The sequence below is a fragment of the Mesoplodon densirostris genome, chromosome 18 (assembly GCF_025265405.1).
Source record: "Mesoplodon densirostris isolate mMesDen1 chromosome 18, mMesDen1 primary haplotype, whole genome shotgun sequence".
Classification (NCBI taxonomy): domain Eukaryota; kingdom Metazoa; phylum Chordata; class Mammalia; order Artiodactyla; family Ziphiidae; genus Mesoplodon; species Mesoplodon densirostris.
In genome coordinates, this window is record NC_082678.1 from 59,143,768 (window position 1) to 59,167,009 (window position 23,242).

At 37.6% G+C, this 23,242-nt stretch overlaps 1 protein-coding gene across 2 annotated transcripts in view; it reads right to left on the reverse strand.

The window, feature by feature from the left end:
• The window catches only part of VMP1 (vacuole membrane protein 1), a 132,496-nt gene that overhangs the window by 10,892 nt on the left and 98,362 nt on the right, over positions 1 to 23,242 (reverse strand). For both annotated transcript variants that reach the window (XM_060080659.1, XM_060080658.1), the window contains exons 8-10: positions 18,238 to 18,318; positions 13,430 to 13,546; positions 8,762 to 8,823 (exon numbers count right to left, since the gene is read on the reverse strand). In XM_060080659.1, coding sequence (XP_059936642.1) covers positions 8,762 to 8,823; positions 13,430 to 13,546; positions 18,238 to 18,318 — 260 coding nt within the window. The remainder of the gene's footprint in view (positions 1 to 8,761; positions 8,824 to 13,429; positions 13,547 to 18,237; positions 18,319 to 23,242) is intronic.

The following is a 23,242-nucleotide window of genomic DNA, read 5'->3' on the forward strand; positions in this document are numbered from 1 at the left end:
GTGAGAGGCCCGCGTACCGCAAAAAAAAAAAAAAAAAAAAAAAAAAAAAAAAAAGTGACAGTACTAAAAAGGAATTTAAACTCATCAAGAAAAATCTAGTTACTCCAACCATTAGGCAGAAACTCGCTAAATGCAATAGATAACCTTAAAAACAACAGCCAGGATCTCTGCTCTCAATGAACTTAATCTAGAAGGGTGATGAGAGGGAGAGGAAAAAAAAATGCATTTAAACCTACAGTACAAAACCCAGTAGGTTTCTCAAAGTAACACCGGTAGTAACTAGTTTCAGCTGTGCCAGGTCACTACAAGTGTGAACAAGGAGAGTAGACAGAAAGAACTCATGCTGACTCCCTATCACATTCACGAGGCAGCCATTTGAAACTAGCACTCCCGTCCAAATCTCCCAACTTCAAGATTACCTCACTGACTTCTACAGCACTCTCTCAATGTCCGTCTTTTCCACCTCAAAAGATCTTGAAATCTTCATTCCAGTTATTTTTTAAATTAATTAATTAACTAATTAATTAATTTTGGCTGCGTTGGGTCTTCGTTGCTGCACGCGGGCTTTCTCTAGTTGCAGTGAGCAGGGGTTACTCTGTTGCAGTGCACGGGCTTCTCATTGCAGTGGCTTCTCTTGTAGAGGGTCTAGGCGCATGGGCTTCAGTAGCTGTGGCACGCGGGCTCTAGAGCGCAGGCTCAGTAGTTGTGGGCATGGCGTTAGTTGCCCCGCGGCATGTGGGATCTTCCCAGACCAGGGCTCGAATCATGTCCCCTGCCTTGGCAGGCGGATTCTTAACCACTGCGCCACCAGGGAAGTCCCTTCATTCCAGTTTTGAAGGAAGAAGTGGTTAAGGAGAATAAATCAAACCACTCAGGCTTTTGATCCTATCTCCTTACAGCTCTTACCATTTACATGAATTTAAATATGTTTCAGTTTCCCCATGAAGACAGTGATAGTAAGTACCTTATAGGTTTTATTATGCATATCCATAAAAACAAATGTAAAGCATCTGGCACACTGAGTGCTTACTAAATGTTATATCCAACCCACGTCCTTCCTTTTCTTCATTTGTATTTTCCGTCTCTAGCTTTTAACCAGAGTATTTCCCTCAGCCTAAAATGCACAGAGGTCTCTCCTAATAACGAATAAATGAATTCAATTAGTCAACAAATATTTATAGAACAGTTAAAATGTGTCAGGTATGACCTTAGCCTGACTTTTTCTTTACCCACTATGTAGGTTAATATAATTGGGTTTTAGTTTTCATCATTCTACAGAAATGCTCTAATTATGATTAAGAGTAACTTCCTAATACAATGTCCATTTCTCACCTTACAGTCTAACTCCAGAGTTCTTGCTTTAACCTTTAACTATCTGCCTCCCAATATCTATAAGAAAAATACAAAGGAGTTAAGAGTCAAAAGAGAAGATAAACTACAGGAAGAGGACATGAAAAAGAAGGAGTTTTCTACCTGAAGTACAGAAGATTATATTAAAATCAGCATGTACAACTGATTCTCAGCAGCTGGGGTCTTAAAACCTCTGTATCCTCCTCCGATTAATACAGTTATTTGTGTTCCACACTTCCATAACTTTTTCTGATTATTTTACAATGATCAAAAAAAGTCAAAGAGAATCAAATACATAAAGCAGGTTTGTGTATTTTAAAATGAAAGGGTAGGGACTTGCCTGGTGGTGCAGTGGTTAAGAATCCACCTGCCAATGCAGGGGACACAGGTTCAAGTCCTGGTCTGGGAAGATCCCACATGCTGCGGAGAAACTGAGCCCATGCACCACAACTACTGAGCCTGCGCTCTGGACCCCGTGAGCCACAACTACAGAGACCACGTGCCACAACCACCAAAGGCCACGCGCCTAAAGCCTGTGCTCTGCAACAAGAGAAGCCACTGCAATTAGAAGCCTGCGCACTGCAACAAAGAGTAGCCCCCTCTCGCCGCAACTTAGAGAAAGCCCGCGTGCAGCAATGAAGACCGAACACAGCCAAATAATAATAATAATAATAATAATAATAATAATAATAATATAATAAAATGAAAAGATAGATTTTCTTTCTGTAGAAGAAAAAGTCCAGACCAATATAGCTCATTCTGACCACTTACAGAGTGAGGAACAAGAAACAACACTAAGATTCAAGCACTTTATTACTCACTGGTTGAAATGATCTCTCTTGCCACAGGCAAGTCCGACTCTTGAGGTCAAATGTCAAGTTAACTTAGAAATAGGAGACAGCAAAGAGGAGCACGGAACATTCTGTATCTGGTAAAAAGTCCCTGCCTGCTCCAGCTAACCCCATCCCCCGAGTTCAATGACTGAGTTATGGAAATTTTCTTGTGTGGTAAAACTGGGGACTTTGTCTTCCAATAAGACTTTGGCAACCTGACAACGAGCCAATGTTCTGCATATGGTTTGTTACGAGTCATACGCTTAATGTTATTTTCTGGGAATTCTCATCCTCTATTTGGTGAGAATATCAGAACATGTCATTTTAATCATGATGTTCAAGTTAGACTTGGTCATGCTCTTTAAGAAATATGTCCAGGTCTCTCTCATTGGAGAAAATCTAAAATTAAATAAAAATAAGTTTAAAATCTTAAGAAAAAAGAAAGAGAGCAAGAACGAAAGACTGCAAAAAACGTAATGCCTTTGAAGCTCTAAAGTCCCCTGGTTCTTTGGTTCTGTCCTCTGACTTACTTCAGCTTAGGATATCAGAGAGTGAAAAACCCATTACATGCCTAATCTTTTTTCAGAACCTTTTCTCTGTCCTCTTGCCAAACATACCATAAACCAAAAGGCTTCTTCAAGGGTATTATCTGTTCTAACCTTTCAGAATATGTAACTGATTCGTTACATCTATTCAGATTTTCATATATAACTAGACAAACCCTTTGATTTAGGGATAGGTAATAGGGATACCTTTCCCTAAACCCAGTGATACTAATGATTACTTTCCAGAACTGTCCAAGAAATAAATCTACAAATAATTATTTCTGGTCAAGGGAGGGGAATTATTTACTCTTAAAATGACAATAAATTTTGGAGATAGGGCTTATATTCTCTCTGGGACCTTAGGACTGTCATACCATGATATACTATACTAGAAATACCACAGTCCAAAGGCACACTTATGCAGCTGGGCCATTCCACAGTTACACTGAGACTAGAAGCCGTTTGGGGAAAGGGGTATTTCTTTCAGTCATCAGTATAGCATTCAAACCTGTATAAAACTGATCCTAAACCTCACCACCAGAGATGTAATGGTCAACACTAAATAATTCTTTCCCTGACACCTGGGGAGGTGAGTAGCCTGACATGGCGGGCCACAGGCACACCTGCCTAGACAAAATTTGACCCTAGACAAAAAACTAAGTTAACTTATCACAATGAAGGTTGTCTTACTTATGTCCAGTCTCTCTTTTATTCACCTTTTCCCTCTTTTATGTTGTCCCTTTTATCATATTCTAGGTTCCACTATGTGCTCATCTATCTTGCACTAAGAAATGCTCACAGAAGCATTGTTCAAAACTGCAAAAAAAGGACTTCCCTGGTGGCACAGTGGTTAAGAATCCGCCTGCTAATGCAGGGGACACGGGTTCGAGCCCTGGTCCGGGAAGATCCCACATGCCGCGAAGCAACTAAGCCCGTGCGCCACAACTACTGAGCCTGCACTCTAGAGCCCGTGCTCTGTAACAAGAGAAGCCACCGCAATGAGAAGCCCGTGCACCACAACGAAGACCCAATGCAGCCAAAAAAAAAAAGAAAAAGAAGTAGATAGTAATAACAATTGTATATAAAGTGCTCACTATGTTTAATAAATAGTACCCTCAAGAATTATTTGTATAATCTTTGATGAAAAACTTTGTCCTGATAAAAGGTGTTTTACTGATCAGAGAGTAAAGAAATGGGTACTTCCTTTAAGGAGAAGTAGGCCTTCCCTCAGTCTTCTCTGAGACCATACAAAGTAGTCACCTAGCAGGCTATCTTTCCATTCACAGTCGGTAGAAACTTTGAAAAATGAGATGAGAACACAGGCAACATAAAAATTGAGAGGGGGCTTCCCTGGTGGCACAGTGGTTGAGTGTCCGCCTGCCGATGCAGGGGACACGGGTTCGTGCCCCGGTCTGGGAAGATCCCACATGCCGCGGAGCGGCTGGGCCCATGAGCCATGGCCGCTGAGCCTGGGCGTCCAGAGCCTGTGCTCGCAACGGGAGAAGCCACAACAGTGAGAGGCCCGCAGACCGCAAAAAAAAAAAAATTGAGAGGAAAGGCATTTAAAAAATCCACATGCCTTAGAATTTTAAATCACTTGATATGAGCACATTTCAACTAAACTGTAAGATATTTTGAGACAGGACATTTTACATTTTGACTGGAAGTTGGAAAGATTACCAGTGGCCTCCTGAACTGGGGAAGAAATGCTACTCAAAGAAAATATATTATTTGAGAGGACAGCAGCTAAAAGTGGATGCAGAGAGGAAATAAATAACTGGCCTGTGGAAGAGTTTATGTTCAAACCTAGATTGGTTTTGTCTAAAGCCTGTGGGTTCTTTTCATATTTCACTCCATAGCTGTCCTTACTCTTGGGATTCATTTTTCATTCTTCCTTGCCTTAGTATCTCATAATTTTATTTTAAATTTGAACTGTTGCTGACTTTTTCTTGGTCTTTTCTTTTGATTTTTACTCTACCATGGCAATTCACCACCCTCTTAATTGTGGGCACATAGTTTTAAACATCCTTCAAAAGGATTCTAGGACTTCCCTGGTGGCGCAGTGGTTAAGAATCTGCCTGCCAATTCAGGGGACACGGGTTTGATCCCTGGCTCGGGAAGATCCCATATGCTGCGGAGCAGCTAAGCCCGTGCGCCACAACTACTGAGCCTGTGCTCTAGGGCCTGCATACCACAATTACTGAGCCCATGTGTTGCAACTGCTGAAGACTGCGCGCATACAGCCCGTGCTCCGCAACAAGAGAAGCGACCGTAATGAGAAGCCCGCACACCGCAACTAAGAGTAGCCCCCACTTGCTGCAACTAGAGAAAGCCCGCGCGCAGCAACAAGACCCAACACAGCCCCCCGCAAAAAAAAAGACTGTATTCCAAACTTTCTAGTTTAGTTTGATGATTTGCCATATATATATATGTATATGTATATATACATACACACACACACCATTTATATCAGTAGTTTTAACAGTGTGAAAAAGGAGAACTAACAATCAAAGGAGAATGTTTCTATAGAAAATTACATGTAGTATTTTCAGTTCAGCTCAACAATGAGTCTAGGGAATCAATCTGACTGTTCTTCCCTTTTCTGAAATAAATTGCTAAGCTATTTATTATGATATAAAAGAACAAATTTAGGTCTTCTAAAAATTCATTCTCCGGGTTTAACTCAATTTTCAGTCTAGGTTTGGCGATACTATTTATTATCATTTATTATCATCTGATCACTTATATAGTATTTCCTACTTCAAAATGAAGGAAAACAAACCATGTCAAGCTCAATTAGAGAATCTGATTAAAAGATAATTTTATTACAGACTAAGATGAAAAAGATACCCATTAGCATGTGGTAATAAAGAATTATTATTACAGCTAAGTCTAATTATTTATACTGCTTAATAGTTTATCTAGAAAAGAAGTTGATGGGTAATCCCTGTAGACAGTACTGGGGAAAAGATGAAGATATCAGGATGTTGCAACATTTGTCTCTTGCAAACAGTTTTTAAAATATGACGCACGCAAAACAAAACAAAACCACCACCCATTCCAGTAGGCCTTGAATATCTTAGAATAACTTTATGCAAAAACATCTTTAAGAAGAATCACTGGAACTTTTTTTTTTTTGAGGGGCTGTGCTAGAGGAGATAGTTAAGGGGAGGGACTACTGATTTTTTTAAAATTAATTAATTAATTAATTAACTCATTAAATTTTGGCTGCATTGAGTCTTCGTTGCCGCGTACAGGCCCTCTCTAGTTGCGGCGAGTGGGGGCCACTCTTCGTTACAGTGTGCGGGCCTCTCACTGCAGTGGCCTCTCCTGTTGCAGAGTATGGGCTCTAGGCAAGTGGGCTTCAGTAGCTGTGGCACATGGGCTTAGCTGCTCCATGGCATGTGGGATCTTCCCGGACCAGGGCTCGAACCCGTGTCCCCTGTATTGGCAGGAAGACTCTCAACCACTGCGCCACCAGGGAAGCCCAGGACTACTGATTTTGAAAAACATAAGGAATAAGAAATTCTAACTTTGATACATTGGCCTAAGCTTAAAGATACGTTTATTGCTATTTACTGTAGATAATTAATATAATTTCTTAGAAACTCCAAAGGCTGGGTTAACAGAAGAATCTGGGCTCTACAAATAATTTGCTGATTCTTACTGACCAGATCTTTATTTGGACACCACCTGTTCATTTAATCACCAGATATTTATCAAGCACCTGCTATGCGTCAATCAAGATGCCAGATGCTATGGACACAACAGCGAACAAAAATAGGCATGGCCTCTGCCATTAAGAAGTTTACAGGTTAGTTGTAAAAGGACAGTAATCATACACCCTCAAACATGAATGTCAAAATACAACTGTCAGTGCATGTAGTACATACTGCTGAGAAAAGAGGTCCCTAGGAAAGAGGGTAATTGTGACCTAGTCAGGGAAGGTGTTTTTGTGAATATAGTAGCTGAAATCCAAAGGACATGATCTAGGCCAGTGGTTCTCAATGGAATTGGTGGTGACAGTGGTGGTTTACTTGCCATGGAACGTTTGGCAATGTTTGGGGACATTTTTGACTGTCACAACTGGGAGACACTATTAGCATCTCGTGAGTAGAGGAAAAGGATGCAGCTAAGTATCTTACAATGCACAGGACAGTCCCCCACAACAAAGACGTCTTATCCGGCCTAAAATGTCAATAGTGCCAAGGTTGAGAGACCCTGAACAGGGCAAAGGGAAAAGCCTGAGCAAAGACCAATGGTGAGAGACTCGAGCAGAGAAAACTATAGGGGATAGCTCATTCAAGGCTATAGAGACCCTGTAAGGAGTTTTAGCTTTATCTTAAGAATGAAGGGGAAAACAAGTGAAGGGTTTCAAGAAGTGGAGGAACTGGGGAGTGAGGACAGTGGTGGCGACAGGCTCAGATATGATTTTTACAAGGTTACGAACTGCAGTATGATGAAGTGATTGGAAGGAAATGGAACTGGATGTGGGTGTTTGAGATAGGTAGCTAACTAATATAACTTCTTAGAAGCTCCAAAGGCCGGGGAAACAAAAGGTGGTAGTGGTGAGGATGCAGAAGTAGCTGGAAAACTTCCTGCTATAAATGTTCAGTATGGAAAAAGGAGAAAGAAAGAACGTAGGATGCTGCATGCAAAGTCATTCCTACAACGTGTGGGTCTGTGTGGTTTGTGTGGTAGTCCTATGTGTCCCTCAGAATTCTCTCAAGGTGGCACAATAATCTCTAGGAACGGATGAAATGTCTTCTTATTTTAAAAAAAAGGGACAAGAATATTCCCTCTTTCTTTTCGAATGTGATATATGGTGACTTATAAGCCACTTTGTAAGAATTCAGGCAACAAAAAGCTGGAGTAATTAAAATTTAATTTACAAGCCAGAATCCATATTTCTAATCAGAAGCTTAGGAAGTAATAAAATCATTAGCTGGCTCCACCGAGTATATTCTCAAGAATATGTTTTTCCTCAATTATTACATTAATACCTAAGTAGAAAATATTAAAAACTATTTTATCATAGAAAAATCATACATAGAAAAGAGTAAGTATAATATATAGTACATGGTTCAAAGAATAATAAAACTAATACTCATGAACTCACTACCAAGTGGCAGTTGTTTAATAGTGAAAATTTTCATAAAGGTCTTGTTTTATAAATGGCTTTTAAAATAAAGATTTGTGTTAAAACTACATAAAGGGCATTCCAACTTAACACTTTTCCACCATAGGGCAGTTACGCTATTAAATGAAAAGAAAACCTCTCACGTGTAAACATTGAATAAAAAATCATATATTAAAAAAAAAAGGGTTCATTTAATATCCGGTAGGATTCACATTCCAGTTGACATTAATTTGATTAACTAAACAGGTCTTTCTTTACTGTTTTATTAAACTAAACTCCCAAAAATTTGTGACACTGTCATTTAAAGCGTATGTTAAAACTGGTCTTACTTCTTTAAACACAAAAATAAATGCTTTGGATAGTTTAGCCTTTTAAAATGGTCTAATTTTTCTCTAGTGAAGTAATAGATTCATAACACATATTTTGGTAATATCTTATCATGCCTTATTTAATGAAATATTAATATTTTATGTAAGATTTATATATAAATGAAATACAACTGTGTATCTGGCATCCAATTTTGGCTAAAAGTCATAGCATTGTACCAAAGCACCATTAAACTCTAACTATATACACATGTCTTTTACATAAAGAGAATTTCATACTTCTTTGGAAGGGCAAGTCTCAAACTGCAAAGCTTCTTTTAAATCAAGAATTATATGACTTGATACATGTTTGGTTTAAAATTAAACAAGGATAATCTGAGCTTCATCCTTCCCTGCTGTAGGGAATGAGGTTCATCTTCAATTTAAATAATAACAGGGCAAAAGATTTTTCCTTCTCAAAAAATAAAGAGCTATCACAAAAATTCTATACCAATAAAGTCTTTTTTATACATTTCCTCCCATTCAAACCATGATGATATTAATATTAGTCCTTAAAGAATTACTCACCCAATGAAAGCCACCATCTGCTCCACTATGTGTTTGCTGAATGTTACGATAACGAAGATTTTCTGTAAAGAAAATGCCAGTTAAAATAAATATTTCTCATCAAAATATATATATATATAAATTCACAATTCTGATTAATAGTCTAAAAAGGTGACCATGCTGCTGCTAATTGCAATTTAAAAAATTTTTAAGAAACAAAACAAAACACCATTTGACAAATGCTATGTACTTTGTATTTTAAAGATGTTTTTCCTTAAGCACAGTTCTAGTCTTGCCAGGATACGTGACCATGTCTGAGGGAGAAATGTGAGTCATGAAACCCAAGGCTGGGTGGATGTTCCACATGTTCTATGTGTTTTATTTTAATTTATTTATTTATTTTTGGCTATGTTGGGTCTTCATTGCTGTGCGTGGGCTTTCTCTAGTTGCAGAGAGCGGGGGCTACTCTTCTTTGCGGTGCGCGGGCTTCTCATTGTGGTGGTTTCTCTTGTTGCAGAGCACAGACTCCTGGCATGCGGGCTTCAGCAGTCGTGGCATGTGGGCTCAGTAATTGTGGCTCATGGGCTTAGCTACTCCGCGGCATGTGGGATCTTCCTGGACCAGGGCTTGAACCCGTGTCCCCTGCATTGGCAGGCGGATTCTTAACCACTGTGCCACCAGGGAAGCCCGTTCTATGTGTTTTAGAATGGTGTATACAACTAAAGTCATGGGTTCCCATATAGCCTCCACCACTGAAATTAAAGCTTATCAGCCTGATGATAGGTGTCTGGGCTAAATCTAATCAAGAGGATCTTTGAAAAGACTATGTCCTTCCTGGAAAGTTCTTATAAAAGTATCATGAAAGTTCCATTCTCATATCCTGAATGAGCTTGGAATTTCAGGCTTAGGGTACAAGCAAAGGCATCAACAAGTTTTGGGGGATCTTTATTAGACCTGTGTCATTGTCAATTTGGTATTACTGAGGTATTCTTCATTAATTAAAGATGTTGATACTTAACTTACAAGTAAAGATGCCTTTAGGCTAACAGGTAGCAAATATTTCCAACTCAACAAATATTACAAAAAGTACTTACTATGGATAATATAAGCATTATTAAGGGCTTTCAGGGAACACAAAGATGGGAAGAATACTTCAATACCCTGAAGAAATTAAAAAATTTTTCTATACGTAGTAGAGAGATGGTTAAGTACAAAAGATATACATATAAACTGTAAATGTCATTAGCAGTGAAAACAATGTGTTACAGAAGTTGAGAGAAAGAAAAGGTCACATAAGTACAATTAATTAGAGATTCAAGAAGGTGATATTAAGGTTTAGCTTTAAAGGACTGATAATAATTCTCCGAATAAATATGAGTAATTCTAGCTTCTCTCTCCCAGTTCCTGATAACAAACTCTCCAGTGCTTTGTTACTGTTGTTAAATAGTAACTATAGCCTATGTAACCAAATGGGAGGGAAGAGAAATAAAATAAATAACAATAGTCTTCTTTTTAGCCATCCATTATGAATCTCAGGAAAGTGGCTAATTCAGACTGAAGCTCATTATTTCAGGTAGAAGACTAATAAGGCAATGATATTTTCTTAATGTCCTACAGTTAACAAAGACATTGGCAGCTGCACAGCTGGATATGTGTGAGGAAATAAGACTAAAAAAATAAGTTCACAGTCCTTTTTGGTGTTTGTTTATGTATCTATTAATATGAAAAAGGTATTTACCTATCTCATGAAAAAAGTAAGCACATATAGATACCAAACAATTACAAGATGGATGATTTATCAACAATCCTACACAAAAGGTGTATGAAGATTATGAAGCTAATAAGACAATTACAAGAGATCATTTAGGGAGAAAAGCATTAATATATGGGGACTCTTCTAGTAACCATACTAAAAGCCAGTTAATTGGAGCTATAAATCTTTTACTAAGAAACAGAGCTAATGGTTTGCCTCTCAGTGATTTCACCACCATGTGTTCCTTACCATCATTTCCTAACATTCAAAATAAGCCAATGCCCAGATAATTGCACAATTTCGTTTCTTGAAAACAAAACAAGACTTTCTTCTTATATATAACAGCTTGAAAATTCACTGTGCTGGGCAAGACATTTAAGAACATATGTCTCAGAATCATTCAGGCTTGAGGTCTGGGTGGGGATTCTACCAAATAAACAAAAGGCACAGATCCCCAAAGAGCCCAGTCAGCCATGTCAACCATGTGCACAGAGGAAATAAGGGTAGAGTAGGAATAATAATAAAAAAAAGATATGGGTGTAGGGAACTAATGGTGCCAGAATGAACAAAGAAGAAACTATGTATCTATAAAAGAAGGGTCCTCCGATGGAAAGAAGCATCTTAGACTGATTCATATATTAAATATTTACTGAGTGCCAACTACATGCCAGATGCTATTCTAGGCACTAGAATACCTTAGGGAGCCAAGAAACAAAAACCTCTGCCCTCATGGAGCTTATATTTCTGTACACGTGTGTGTGGTGGTAGGGGGAAAGTTGAAAGGCAATAAATAATACACATGATAAGTAAATTATATGGTACATGAAATATTATATGAGTATGTTGACTCCTTATTTTCTTCATCATTTAGGAGAAAGGAAATATTTCTAAGGGAACTTCTACAGGCTGAGGAATTGAACTTGTCCAGTAGAAAGAGAAATCCTTAATTAACATTATTAGGTGGGCTGATTTCAAACTTTTAGGGGAGGTTTAAAAGATAGCACGATTTTCGTTTGAATTCTAGTCCCTCCCATCTATGAAATGGGGATAATAACCACCTCACAGGATTGTTCTGAGATAACCAATGCAAACTGCCTGGCACAGGTCCTGATAAACAGCAGGTATTCAACAATTCAGTTTTTGTGATCATATAAATACAGTTAAGAAGGCATTGCAAAAGAGTGGAAAGAACACTGAACTTGAAGCTGACTCAGGTTCAAATTCCAGCTGTTACTTATTCTTTTAGGCAACTATTACCTATTTCCCTCTCTAAGTTTGATAATTACAAAATGGGAGTAGTAATTTCTCTATCCCAGGATTGTAAGAATTAAATCGGGTGGCATACACTAAGTACTTTAAAGTGTGAAGTACTATATTAAAACATTAAGCATTATTATGATAACTTGAAAAAATCTACTGAGAATGTTAAAAAAATATACTATTTTTGAATATGCTATAATGAAAGGTCCGATAAGTTACATACCCTATAACTACAGGGTACTTTTAGCATAATATATTTTGCCGTATTTTATAGAAAGTTAGTACATAAAGCAGGGTGCATTAAATTTATGGATTCCTAGAAAAGTTGCTGTTATAAAGGGAATTAAAATAATCTGTTATTGTTCCTTAGGTATTAATACTTTCAAAGGACTTCAAAAAGCTAAATGATTTTATCATTTGAAACACCCTATTATAGTATTTTAAATCTTTCCCAAAGTAACTAGCATTCCAGTATTTAAAAACCCATCGTCATTGAACAACACACTTAACGTAAGTAGGAGGAAATCATATTCCTTGAAGGAGGAAAAATAAAGCCTTGAAATTCTGAGTGATTAGCATGGCCAGAGAGTAGATGACAAGCTCAATAAATTCATCCTAAATGCCAAAGTCTAATATGAGAAACTGGGCAGGTAGAAGCAGCTGAAGTTTTCCTTTTTCATTCTTCTCTTCTAAGAACTGGAGGTAAAGAGGTGGTAAGCAGAAACTTGGGGGATAGACGTGCTTTTAATTATTACGGAATCAGACCAGGGCACAGACACTACTCACTGTTCTTGCCCTTCCTTTGGTGAATGCTTCCTTCTTGCAAACCTCATTAATGAAGACATTCTTTCCACGTTAATTTTATTTTATTCTAGTAAGATTTGCCTTTTATACCACACCTATCGATTCGTATCACAGTCCTAGAAGCATATATCCATTTCCTCTCATTTAAGTTATTGGCCTCTTTTCTCTCCTCTATTTACACACAAACACACACACACACACACACACACACACACACACACACACACAGCCCTATCCTAAAGATTTTGTTAAGAGTGTCTTTGAAGACCAACAGATTCTCACATCTCTAACCAAAACCCACATCTCTTCGCCTCCTCAGGGCCCCCTTTCTTCCCCATTGTCCACATTAACATCTGGCTGGTATTCTGTAAAGCATATTTGTGCCTTGAGAGGAAGTGTTATATATAGAATGTGTGAAAGAAAAGTAGAATTAATGAAAGGGAATACTTCCTCAGCCTATGGTCAGTAAGGATAAAACATCTTTGGACTACGTATGTTAATATGGTGTGCATTTTCCTATACAGGAACACTATTTTTGTTTGGTAAAATTCTTGGATAAACAGTTTCACAAGGCAAAAGTGAAATAAAGAAAGAAAGAGAGAAAGGAAGAGAGGGAGGAAAAAAGAAGGAAAGAAATAAAACAAGGAAAAAAATAATAAAGGGGAACAACTTTCCAATAGGAGTAGGAAAACCTGCCCGAAATCCACTAACTTCCAAATGATGTTCCGTGGCTGAATACCTAAGCATGCTACCAACAAAGAAGCAGAACCAAAATCTTAACAATTTGCCTTGGAGAGAGCAAGGGGAATATGTTTTCATTGTCTTTTAAGGGGTTCATCATCATTAAACAGGGAGTCAAAGGGTATAATTACCTGGATATGCATTTTAATTATTGCTTTTCCAATCAGGGTTGCACCAAAGAAAGTCCAAAAAGGTACAAGAAAGTGTCCACATGTTATTCCAGCCAGATCAAACAGAGGATTTGGAATCTATTTAAAAAAAGAAAAAATTAAAATGGAACATCCATATATAATCCCCAAAACAGTTTAATTTTACCACCTATAGGTATGTGGAATTATGTGTTAAGCCTTGTCTACCACTGGAAAGAGAGGTATGGGTTCCCTGATCAGTACTAGACTGTCTGGATAGTTAGACAAGTATTCTAATGTCTCTATTAAGTTGTGTCACATATTCATCCCAGGTGGTCGTTTAATTTGTTCAAAGCAAACACAGCTGTCCTTTTGTTTGCATTACTTATGACTAATGCCCCATAAATATACTTTTTTTCATCACATTAAAACTGGATAAAGCCAATGGATCAACAGGAATTTAATTCCATTCAGTAGATACTTGACCATTTGGTAGCTGTTTTATAAGGTGAGGTATAAATGAAGAAAAAGATTATCTAGAAAGTACTCACATCTACAGAAAACATTCTTGTAAATTCACAAACACATTTATAGGTGGCCGTGCTTTAATTTCTCAACATAAAGTAAAATACAAATAATGAATTTTTTTTATCTAGGACAGCCCAAGGCCATGGGGTCATGTGATTCATTCTAGGAAGAAAATCAAGGGTGGAAATACAAGAGCACAGATTCAGATGTTGTGAATACTCAGTCCCAGACAAAGAAGTGATTCACAACAAATACCTTTTCTGAACATTCCCACATTTCAAGAATGCTAATAGATAATTTCATGTAAAAATGCAAAGAAACCACAAGCTCTTTTTGAGCACTTCATCCATTTTTCTCCCACAGAGGTACTCTTGTCCTTGTGTCTGTTGGTGGAACCATTTATAAGCTAATTAATTTATATAATTTTGTGTTTGGACTTTCAAATAAAAGCCCAGTTGTTTAAAAGATATTTGTTACAAATGTTCTTTCAAAAACAATGACATATCTAAATCAGAATTCAAGTATTCTTCTGTTAATAACACTCAGATTCAATAGCTCAATTTTATTTTTCTTATCCAAATTCAAATGCTTTACATAATTTCATCTGTCTTACAACCATTTAATAACAATGTCACTTCTACATCCTTACAATTGTCATTTCTTATATTTTCTCATATGACTCTCACAACTCCATGAATTAAAATTTTAATTGTTTTCCTTTATTATCAGGCTCCACAGCATATTGAAATGGAAAAGTATACAAGATATGTAATCAGAGTAGATAAAAATTAGAAGTTTTATGTTGGATACTCTCAGAAGAGCATAATCAATGAATTTGTTGTTACATATGCATGTTACTTATCCTTTTTTTCAACTGTTAACTAAATACACAGAAAGGAAGATTAGAATTAAAAGAACTATTAAGTATCTTTGAGATTTTCCCTCAATTACGAGTTTTACCTTAGTTTAAATATTAACAACAAAATAACTAATTAATAAACTTCTGGGCTTCTCTGGTGGCACAGTGGTTAAGAATCCGCCTGCCAATGCAGGGGACACGGGTTCGAGCCCTGGTCTGGGAAGATCCCACATGCTGCAGAGCAACTAAACCCATATGCCACAACTACTGAGCCTGAGCTCTACAGCCAGTGAGCCACAACTACTGAGCCCGCGTGCCACAACTACTGAAGCTCACGTGCCTAGAGCCCGTGCTCCGCAACAAGAGAAACCACCTCAATGAGAAGCCCACACACCACAATGAAGAGTAGCCCCCACTTGCCTCAACTAGGGAAAGCCCGTGCGCAGCAACAAAGACCCAACGCAGCCAAATATAAATAAAATAAATAAATAAATTTATAAAAAACAAAAACAAAAACAAACTTCTTCCTACCTTACCCTCTACTTACTTCTTACCTTAAATCAAGTACACATATTTTAATACTTTAATATAACTATTAACAATTTCCTAGTAAAAAGTTCTTAGAAGGTCAAATCGATCTATTAATTTATGTTGGCTATTGACTATTCCTAGTCAAATATAAAGAAGATTGGCTAGTATAGAAAGTGGAATTTTAGCAGGGAAGACACAGGCATAGATGAGTGCCAAAGAATAAATATTTTTTGCTTTAATAAATCAAAGGTTCTTGTATTTTCCCCAGGAATAATGAAAGCTAACTTTTATTGAATTGTTAGGTACTTTTCTAAGGTTTCTACATCATCAACTCACTTAATTTCCAAAACAATGCTATATGATATTACATCCATTTTATAGACAGGAAAAGTGAGACAGACAGAGTAAACAATCTGTCCAGTATTAATGGCAGCAGAGCATGATTTCAGGATTTCAACCCAGGCAACATGGCTCTCACACTGTTCTCTTAGCTTCTAAACTAAGGACATTATCATTCTTTAGGCCTCTCAGCTTAATCCTATTCTGCTGGGCTTCCACAGCACCTTTCACTTATTATTGTATTTAAATTGTCTCCCTCACTAGACTTAAGGATCCTTGAGGAAAGGGAATACAGCTTTCACTTCTTCATCTAAGCACTCAGGGGTTGATACAAAGCTGATGAATAACAACAAAAAATGGTTGAGCTCTGTCTTAGTTCGCCTTCCAGGCACTGTGTTAGTTCACATATATCTTAAATCCTCACATCAACCTTTGTAATGAGTGTCTTACTGCCTCATTAAAAAATTTTTTTAAAAATTTATTCATTTAGCCTGCACTGGGTCTTCGTTGCGGCACGTGGGATCTTCATTGTGGCATGCGGGATCTTTAGTTGCGGCATACATGAAGGATCTAGTTCCCCGACCAGGGATCGAACCTGGGCCCCCTGCATTGGGAGTGCGGAGTCTTACCCACTGGACCACCAGGGAAGTCCCTATTGCCCCATTTTAAACATTAGAAAACTAGGGCTCAAGGAGAGTAAATTGACACTGAGACTACATAGCTAAGAGGCAAACCTGGTTTAGGAACCCAAGTAAGCCTGACTCCAAAGCCAATTCTCATCCCACTATATCACACTACAACATACCTATACATTGCTCAAATAGTTGAGATCAATATTGTGATAAAGAGCTTCTACACTGAAAAGAAAAGTTAGATTACAAAAATTTCTAGTATTGCCAGGGTCAAAAGATAGTAATTGAGGCACATGTATAGTTTAGAATATCTCTAGAATGTTGATATCACATTAGAAATTTTGGCACCAAATGTCTTCCCTTTTTGGCCATTTACTTTGCTAAGGTGAGGAAAGGGGTACTCAAGGATATATTCAAGTTCTAATACATAATGGATAAAGTAACTGTGGGTCAGTAGACAATAATTTTCTGAATTTTACTTATAATTGCAGCTTTTATCATATCAACTAGATGCACCTAGTTATTCTGGTCAAATCTACCACTGAACTACCAAGAATTGTGTACAGACTACCAAAGAAAACTTTGACCAAAACACCCCATTTCAAATGTAACTGTATCTATTATATTAGAAAAGGACCAGGATAAACACCAACTCATCAAGGAATGTCAATTTCATAAATCTGAAATTTGAGACATTGTTATTTTTTATAGTTATTTTTTTATATACAGTTAGTAACTTCTTATTTTTTTTTTAACTTTATTTTTATTTTTGGCTGTGCTGGGTTTTTGTCGCAGTGTGCAGGCTTCCTCTAGTTGCGGTGAGCGGGGGCCACTCTTTGTTGCGGTGTGTGGGATTCTCATTGTTGTGGCTTCTCTTGTTGAGGAGCATGGGCTCTAGGTGCGCGGGCTTCAGTAGTTGTGGCACACGGGCTCTAGAGCGCAGGCTCAGTAGTCATGGTGCATGGGCTTAGTTGATCCGCGGCATGTGGGATCTTCCCGGACCAGGGCTTGAACCTATGTCCCCTGCATTGGCGGGCAGATTCCTAACCACCACGCCACCAGGGAAGTCCTAATTAAGCTTTTGACACAAATAGCTTCTTAATTCACTGTAGCCAAAGATGTCCTTAACCTTGCCACAGATGTTTCAATTACCTAGCTAGGTGTTAAAGTCACTTAAGGAGGTTTTATATGAATTCTTCCTTATAACTAATGCCTGAAGCTTTGGAAAAAGACGACCTATCTATAACTCTGGAAAGAATGAAGTCATTGTTATTTGCTTAAATGCACTTCATTATATATTCTTCATGAGAAAGATGGATTTTGTCTCTTTTTTCTTACTGAATCAAGCCATTTAGGTCTGAAGTCATCATGGTATGATGAAATGTTTGAAAGTCAATAAACAACATAGAAACCTATCCAACAGAAAACAGCTCATTTGATCAGTAAGGTGAATGATTAATAACATTATATACCTGTTAAAAGTGATAACTTTTTTTCATTCAGTCATGTATCTTTAAAAACAAATTGGATCGAAATATAAATCTACTATTTTTTTGTGTGTGTGTGTGTGGTACGCGGGCCTCTCACTGTTGTGGCCTCTCCCGCTGCGGAGCACAGGCTCCGGACACGCAGGCTCAGTGGCCATGGCTCACGGGCCCAGCCGCTCCGTGGCACGTGGGATCTTCCCGGACCGGGGCACGAACCCGTGTCCCCTGCATCGGCAGGCGGACTCTCAACCACTGCGCCACCAGGGAAGCCCTACTATTTTTTTTTTTTTAAAGAAGATTGGGGGTCGGAGTTTATTCATTAATTAATTTATTTTTGCTGTGTTGGGTCTTCATTTCTGTGCGAGGGCTTTCTCTAGTTGTGGCAAGCGGGGGCCACTCTTCATTAAATCTACTATTTAAATACAATTCACTTACCGAAGCACAGGCCAAAATTCCAAAAAATCCAACCTTCTGTACTAGGTTTTGAACTGCCAGTTTAGCCCGGGAGGCAAAGTCCTGTATAAAAGGAGGATATCAAAACATTAATGAAAAGTAGAAGGAAGAAAGAAAGATGGCTCTTTACAGAGTTTATAATATCAAATGTCTCATAATCTGAAAGCATTGATTCATTTAATAAGATGAAGGATTAAAAAAAATCACAGCAGGGTGCACTGAAAAACATGCAAATAAAATCCTGATAAAACATTAACTACACATCCTTAAAGATAAACTTTTATCACATTTCAAGAATAAGCCAAAATACTGTTACTTTATTTTTTGGGTTCTCTCTGGATTAACTAGGGATGAACAAAATGTTATAAACCAACCATGAACCAACCCATTCTTTTGGAAATGCTAGTCTACCACATATCTCTTTCTCTTTCCTTTAATTAACTCATCAGACTTACTCCCTCATTAATATCAGGGTAGGAAACCACAGGATTTTTCAAGATAGCCAATGAAGACACCTCTACTGATCATTGGCCAAAAGATGGAAAAAAACAGTTATGTGGCAATAACTAACCATTCATTATCCCACAAAACAAAGAACATCCTACATTTACAGTTTGTGCTAGTTATATAAAACGGTTTTCACAAACATTTTATTGGAGCCCTTCAATAACTCTCAGTGTAGGCAGAGTAGATACTTCAGACTCTAAAATCACTGCTCTTTTTATTTCACTCTTCTACCTCCCAGGCTGAAACATGCATTTGGCTGGCCAATTTATTTCCACGATTTTCTTCTTCTAGCATGAGGATGCTGTAATTATATATATGTATATATTTTTTCTTAAAAGTACCAATCTGAAATTTGACTTTACCTGTTTTCTGGTTTTGAAATGGTATATACTCCAATCAAAATTTCAATGAAAATAATTGATACAATTAAAAGGTATTAGCTAACGTGTGAATGTCTTTTTAGAAGTGTTCACATCATAGAACACTCCTCTCTCTTTAGTTCAACATACTCTAGGGCTTCCCTGGTGGTGCAGTGGTTGAGAGTCCACCTGCCGATGCAGGGGACACGGGTTCATGCCCCGGTCCGGGAAGATCCCACATGCCGCAGAGTGGCTAGGCTCGTGAGCCATGGCCGCTGAGCCTGAGCGTCCGGAGCTTGTGCTCCGCAATGGGAGAGGCCACAACAGTGAGAGGCCCGCGTACCGCAAAAAAAAAAACAAAAAACAAAACAAAACAAAATAAAAACATACTCTAATAGTCAACAATCTTATAGAATGGTCATAATATAAATGATAGAAGGTTCCTTCATAGACCAGGAAGAGGGTTTAAAGCACTTCCCTAATCCACAACAGAAGTTGTAGATTCAAAAGACAAAAAACAAACACACAAAACCAGTTTAACCTGTAATATTATGTTGAACAGCTGTATCAAAGTACAACAGTGAAGACTGAAATTAAAAAAAAAAAAATGACCTTCCTCCTACTTACTTGCTGAGGATGGTGAGAAAGTCAAAGGAATTAAACCAATAATATATATTTGAAAAGATATTAACAGGGCTTCTCTGGTGGCACAGTGGTTAGGAGTCCGCCTGTCAATGCAGGGGACATGGGTTCGAGCCCTGGACTGGGAGGATCCCACATGCAGGGGAGCAACTAGGCCCGTGCACCACAACTACTGAGCCTGCGCTCTAGAGCCCAAGAGTCACAACTGCTGAGCCTGCGTGCCATAACTACTGAAGCCTACGTGCCTAGAGCCTGTGCTCAGCAACAAGAGAGGCCACTGCGATGAGAGGCCCATGCACCGCAACAGAGAGGAGCCCCTGCTCACCACAACTAGAGAAAGCCTGTGCGCAGCAACGAAGACCCAACACAGCCAAAAATAAACAAATAAAATAAATTTTTTTTTTTTTTTTTTTTTGCTGTACGCGGGCCTCTCACTGCTGTGGCCTCTCCCGTTGCGGAGCACAGGCTCCGGACACACAGGCCCCGCGGCCATGGCTCGCGGGCCCAGCCGCTCCGCGGCACGTGGGATCCTCCGGGATCGGGGCACGAACCCGCGTCCCCTGCATCGGCAGGCGGACTCTCAACCACTGCGCCACCAGGGAGGCCCAAAATAAATTTTTTTAAAAAGATATTAACAGGGCCTCCCTGGTGGCGCAAGTGGTTGAGAGTCCGCCTGCCAATGCAGGGGATACGGGTTCGTGCCCCGGTCTGGGCGGATCCGGCTGGGCCCGTGAGCCATGGCCGCTGAGCCTGCGCGTCCGGAGCCTGCGCGTCCGGAGCCTGTGCTCCGCAACGGGGGAGGCCACAGCAGTGAGAGGCCCGCATACCGCAAAAAAAAAAAAAAAAAAAAAGATATTAACAGATATTAACAGTTAAGGCAAATACTTTCAAGTTCAAACATATAGGCTATCAAAGTTAATCATTAACTAAATTCTACAATGCAATTTTGTAATTTTGCAATGTATTTTCAAAGACAGAATTTTTCTTTTTGGGATTAGGCTTACTCGTCTAGTAAATAAAATATATCAGATTTAATATTTTTAAACAACTAAATTACTGCAGCAAAGGGTTCTCTGCATTTTTTTTCATATTTCTAACTGAAGATTTAATTGTTTTCTTAAATTAACATTTACTGCATTAAGAGTGAAATACTGATTTTATTGATTTAAAAACTGTTTAGGAATATATAATGAAATCAGTTTTCCTATATAACTTATTTTGAAACAAACTATACAACCAATTGTCTTGAATAATTTACATAATTCACAAATTACTAAATTTGTAATTCATTAGAGCACTAAATAAAAACTGGCCATAATGAATAGAAATGTTTTGAATTTTAAAAATACCAAACATGGGCCTCCCTGGTGGCGCAAGTGGTTAAGAGTCCGCCTGCCGATGCAGGGGATGTGGGTTCGTGCCCCGGTCTGGGAGGATCCCATATGCCGCGGAGCGGCTGGGCCAAAGAGCCATGGCCGCTGGGCCTGCGCATCCGGAGCCTGTGCTCCGCAACGGGAGAGGCCACAGCAGTGAGAGGCCCACATACCGCAAAAAGAAAAAAATAAAAATAAAAATAAAATAAAAAATAAAAATAAAAATACCAAACAATACTATTAGATTATAAATTAGTAATGAAATTTTAATTAATATAGCCCAAGAGTTAAAAATATAAATTCAGGAAAACGCCTTCCTTCACAGTCCTTGATATCTTCATAGCAAATCTACTTTAGTGAAAGATGGTACTCAATTGTGAAGAAAAAGTAAAACAAAGAAAACAAAAACTATACAAATTTTATTTTAAAGACAACAAAACTTTTTATAAACCTATTTGCCAAGTCAGACTAATGTGGGAACATTTTTCTATCACAGCATTTATGCAGTCTTCAGTATATAAAATTACAAAAAATTAGTTTTTTGCATAAAATGGTGTAGACAAGATCAACAAAGTGTTGTATTTAAAAGGTATGCTATCCTGTTTTCCTTTCTCTTAATTTCAAGGCTTTAGATTCTTATATTTATTTCAACCAAGTGACTATGATAGTGCCATCATTTTAAACTGATGGTATTTTTCTATTATAGAGATACATACACCCATACATTTAAATTGAAAAAGAGGTATGATTATACTAATTGGCTTATATAAAGGAAAAAACGTTTAACATTATGCAGATCATCTAACATACAAAGTAACAAAAATATTTAAGCCTACAGAAGTTCAAGAAATCATATTTTTAAAAACATCCTGAAAGTAAGGAACAATTTTATCCCTTGGCAGAATCTCTTTACTTAACAGAAATTAGACAAGAAAAAATGAAAATAAACTCTTGTTCTTTCGGATGCCTGGGTGCCCATCATCAATTATCCTTAACGGTGCTTCAAGAATCTTTGTTTGAAGGAAAAGAGTTACTCTACCCAAAGAAGTATAATAGAAAGTTCCCTTTACTCTTTTTTTTAAAATTAATTTTTAGGTGGCATATTTTACAAGGAAAATAAGTTAAGTGCCTTTTTAATGGGGAGTTTTACTTTTTAAAAAGTCTGAAAGTCATCTACTAAAAATGGATTTCATAAATCTTACTATGTGTTACACACACACACACACACACATATACACACCATGACCATGCTACTTTCACTTCCTAAAATTTATTTTCCAGGTCTTTCACAATATTGGAATTAAAATTACATTTATATATTAAATAATTCATAAAAGTTTAAATTAAGCTAATAAGTCTGCACGGTTGCTTTCATCACAAGAAACCAACAGAAGCTGAGTATGCAGCTCGAGGAAGAATTTTCTTGATGTTTTTCCTTGCCAGAGTTAATGAAAACAAACTCAAGGCAGCATTACACTAGTATTTGCACCAAATCTGAAATACTTTACAATGGTAAATTAACTCATGTTTAGATTTCATAAACACAACTATATTTTGTTGTTTTTATTTTAAACTTATTTCACATTTAAAGTCATATTCAAAACTTACTGATATGGCTTTAAAGGCTTTGTTAACATATTTACTAAAAACATCATTTTTTAATTGTCTAAAATGTTCTACATCTTAAAGGTAATTATATGTTCCTTGTTTGTGGCTCTGCAATTTTACAAGTTATTTTTAAACAACTTCAGTACTTCTTCATTATTTGCATTAATTTGACAGCTTTCTAATGATATAAAGCTAACATTTTCTATGTATTAAAATATTTCTGTTTGTGTTTGCTTTTAAAGTAAAGAGAGAAAAATGTACTATACGTATAATATTAGACAATAAACACAACTCTCTTACACACAGACATGCACACAAAAACAGGAAAAAAAACCCTTCTTTTACTAAAGTTTAAAAAGAACAATTTCAAACAAAATTTGCTATTCTTTTTAGGCCATCAGATAAAATAAACTAGCCAAGAAAAACTATGCACCAATAATAATAAACAACAATAATTTAAAGGAAAATTTTAACAAATTAATATGTGAGATTCAAAAT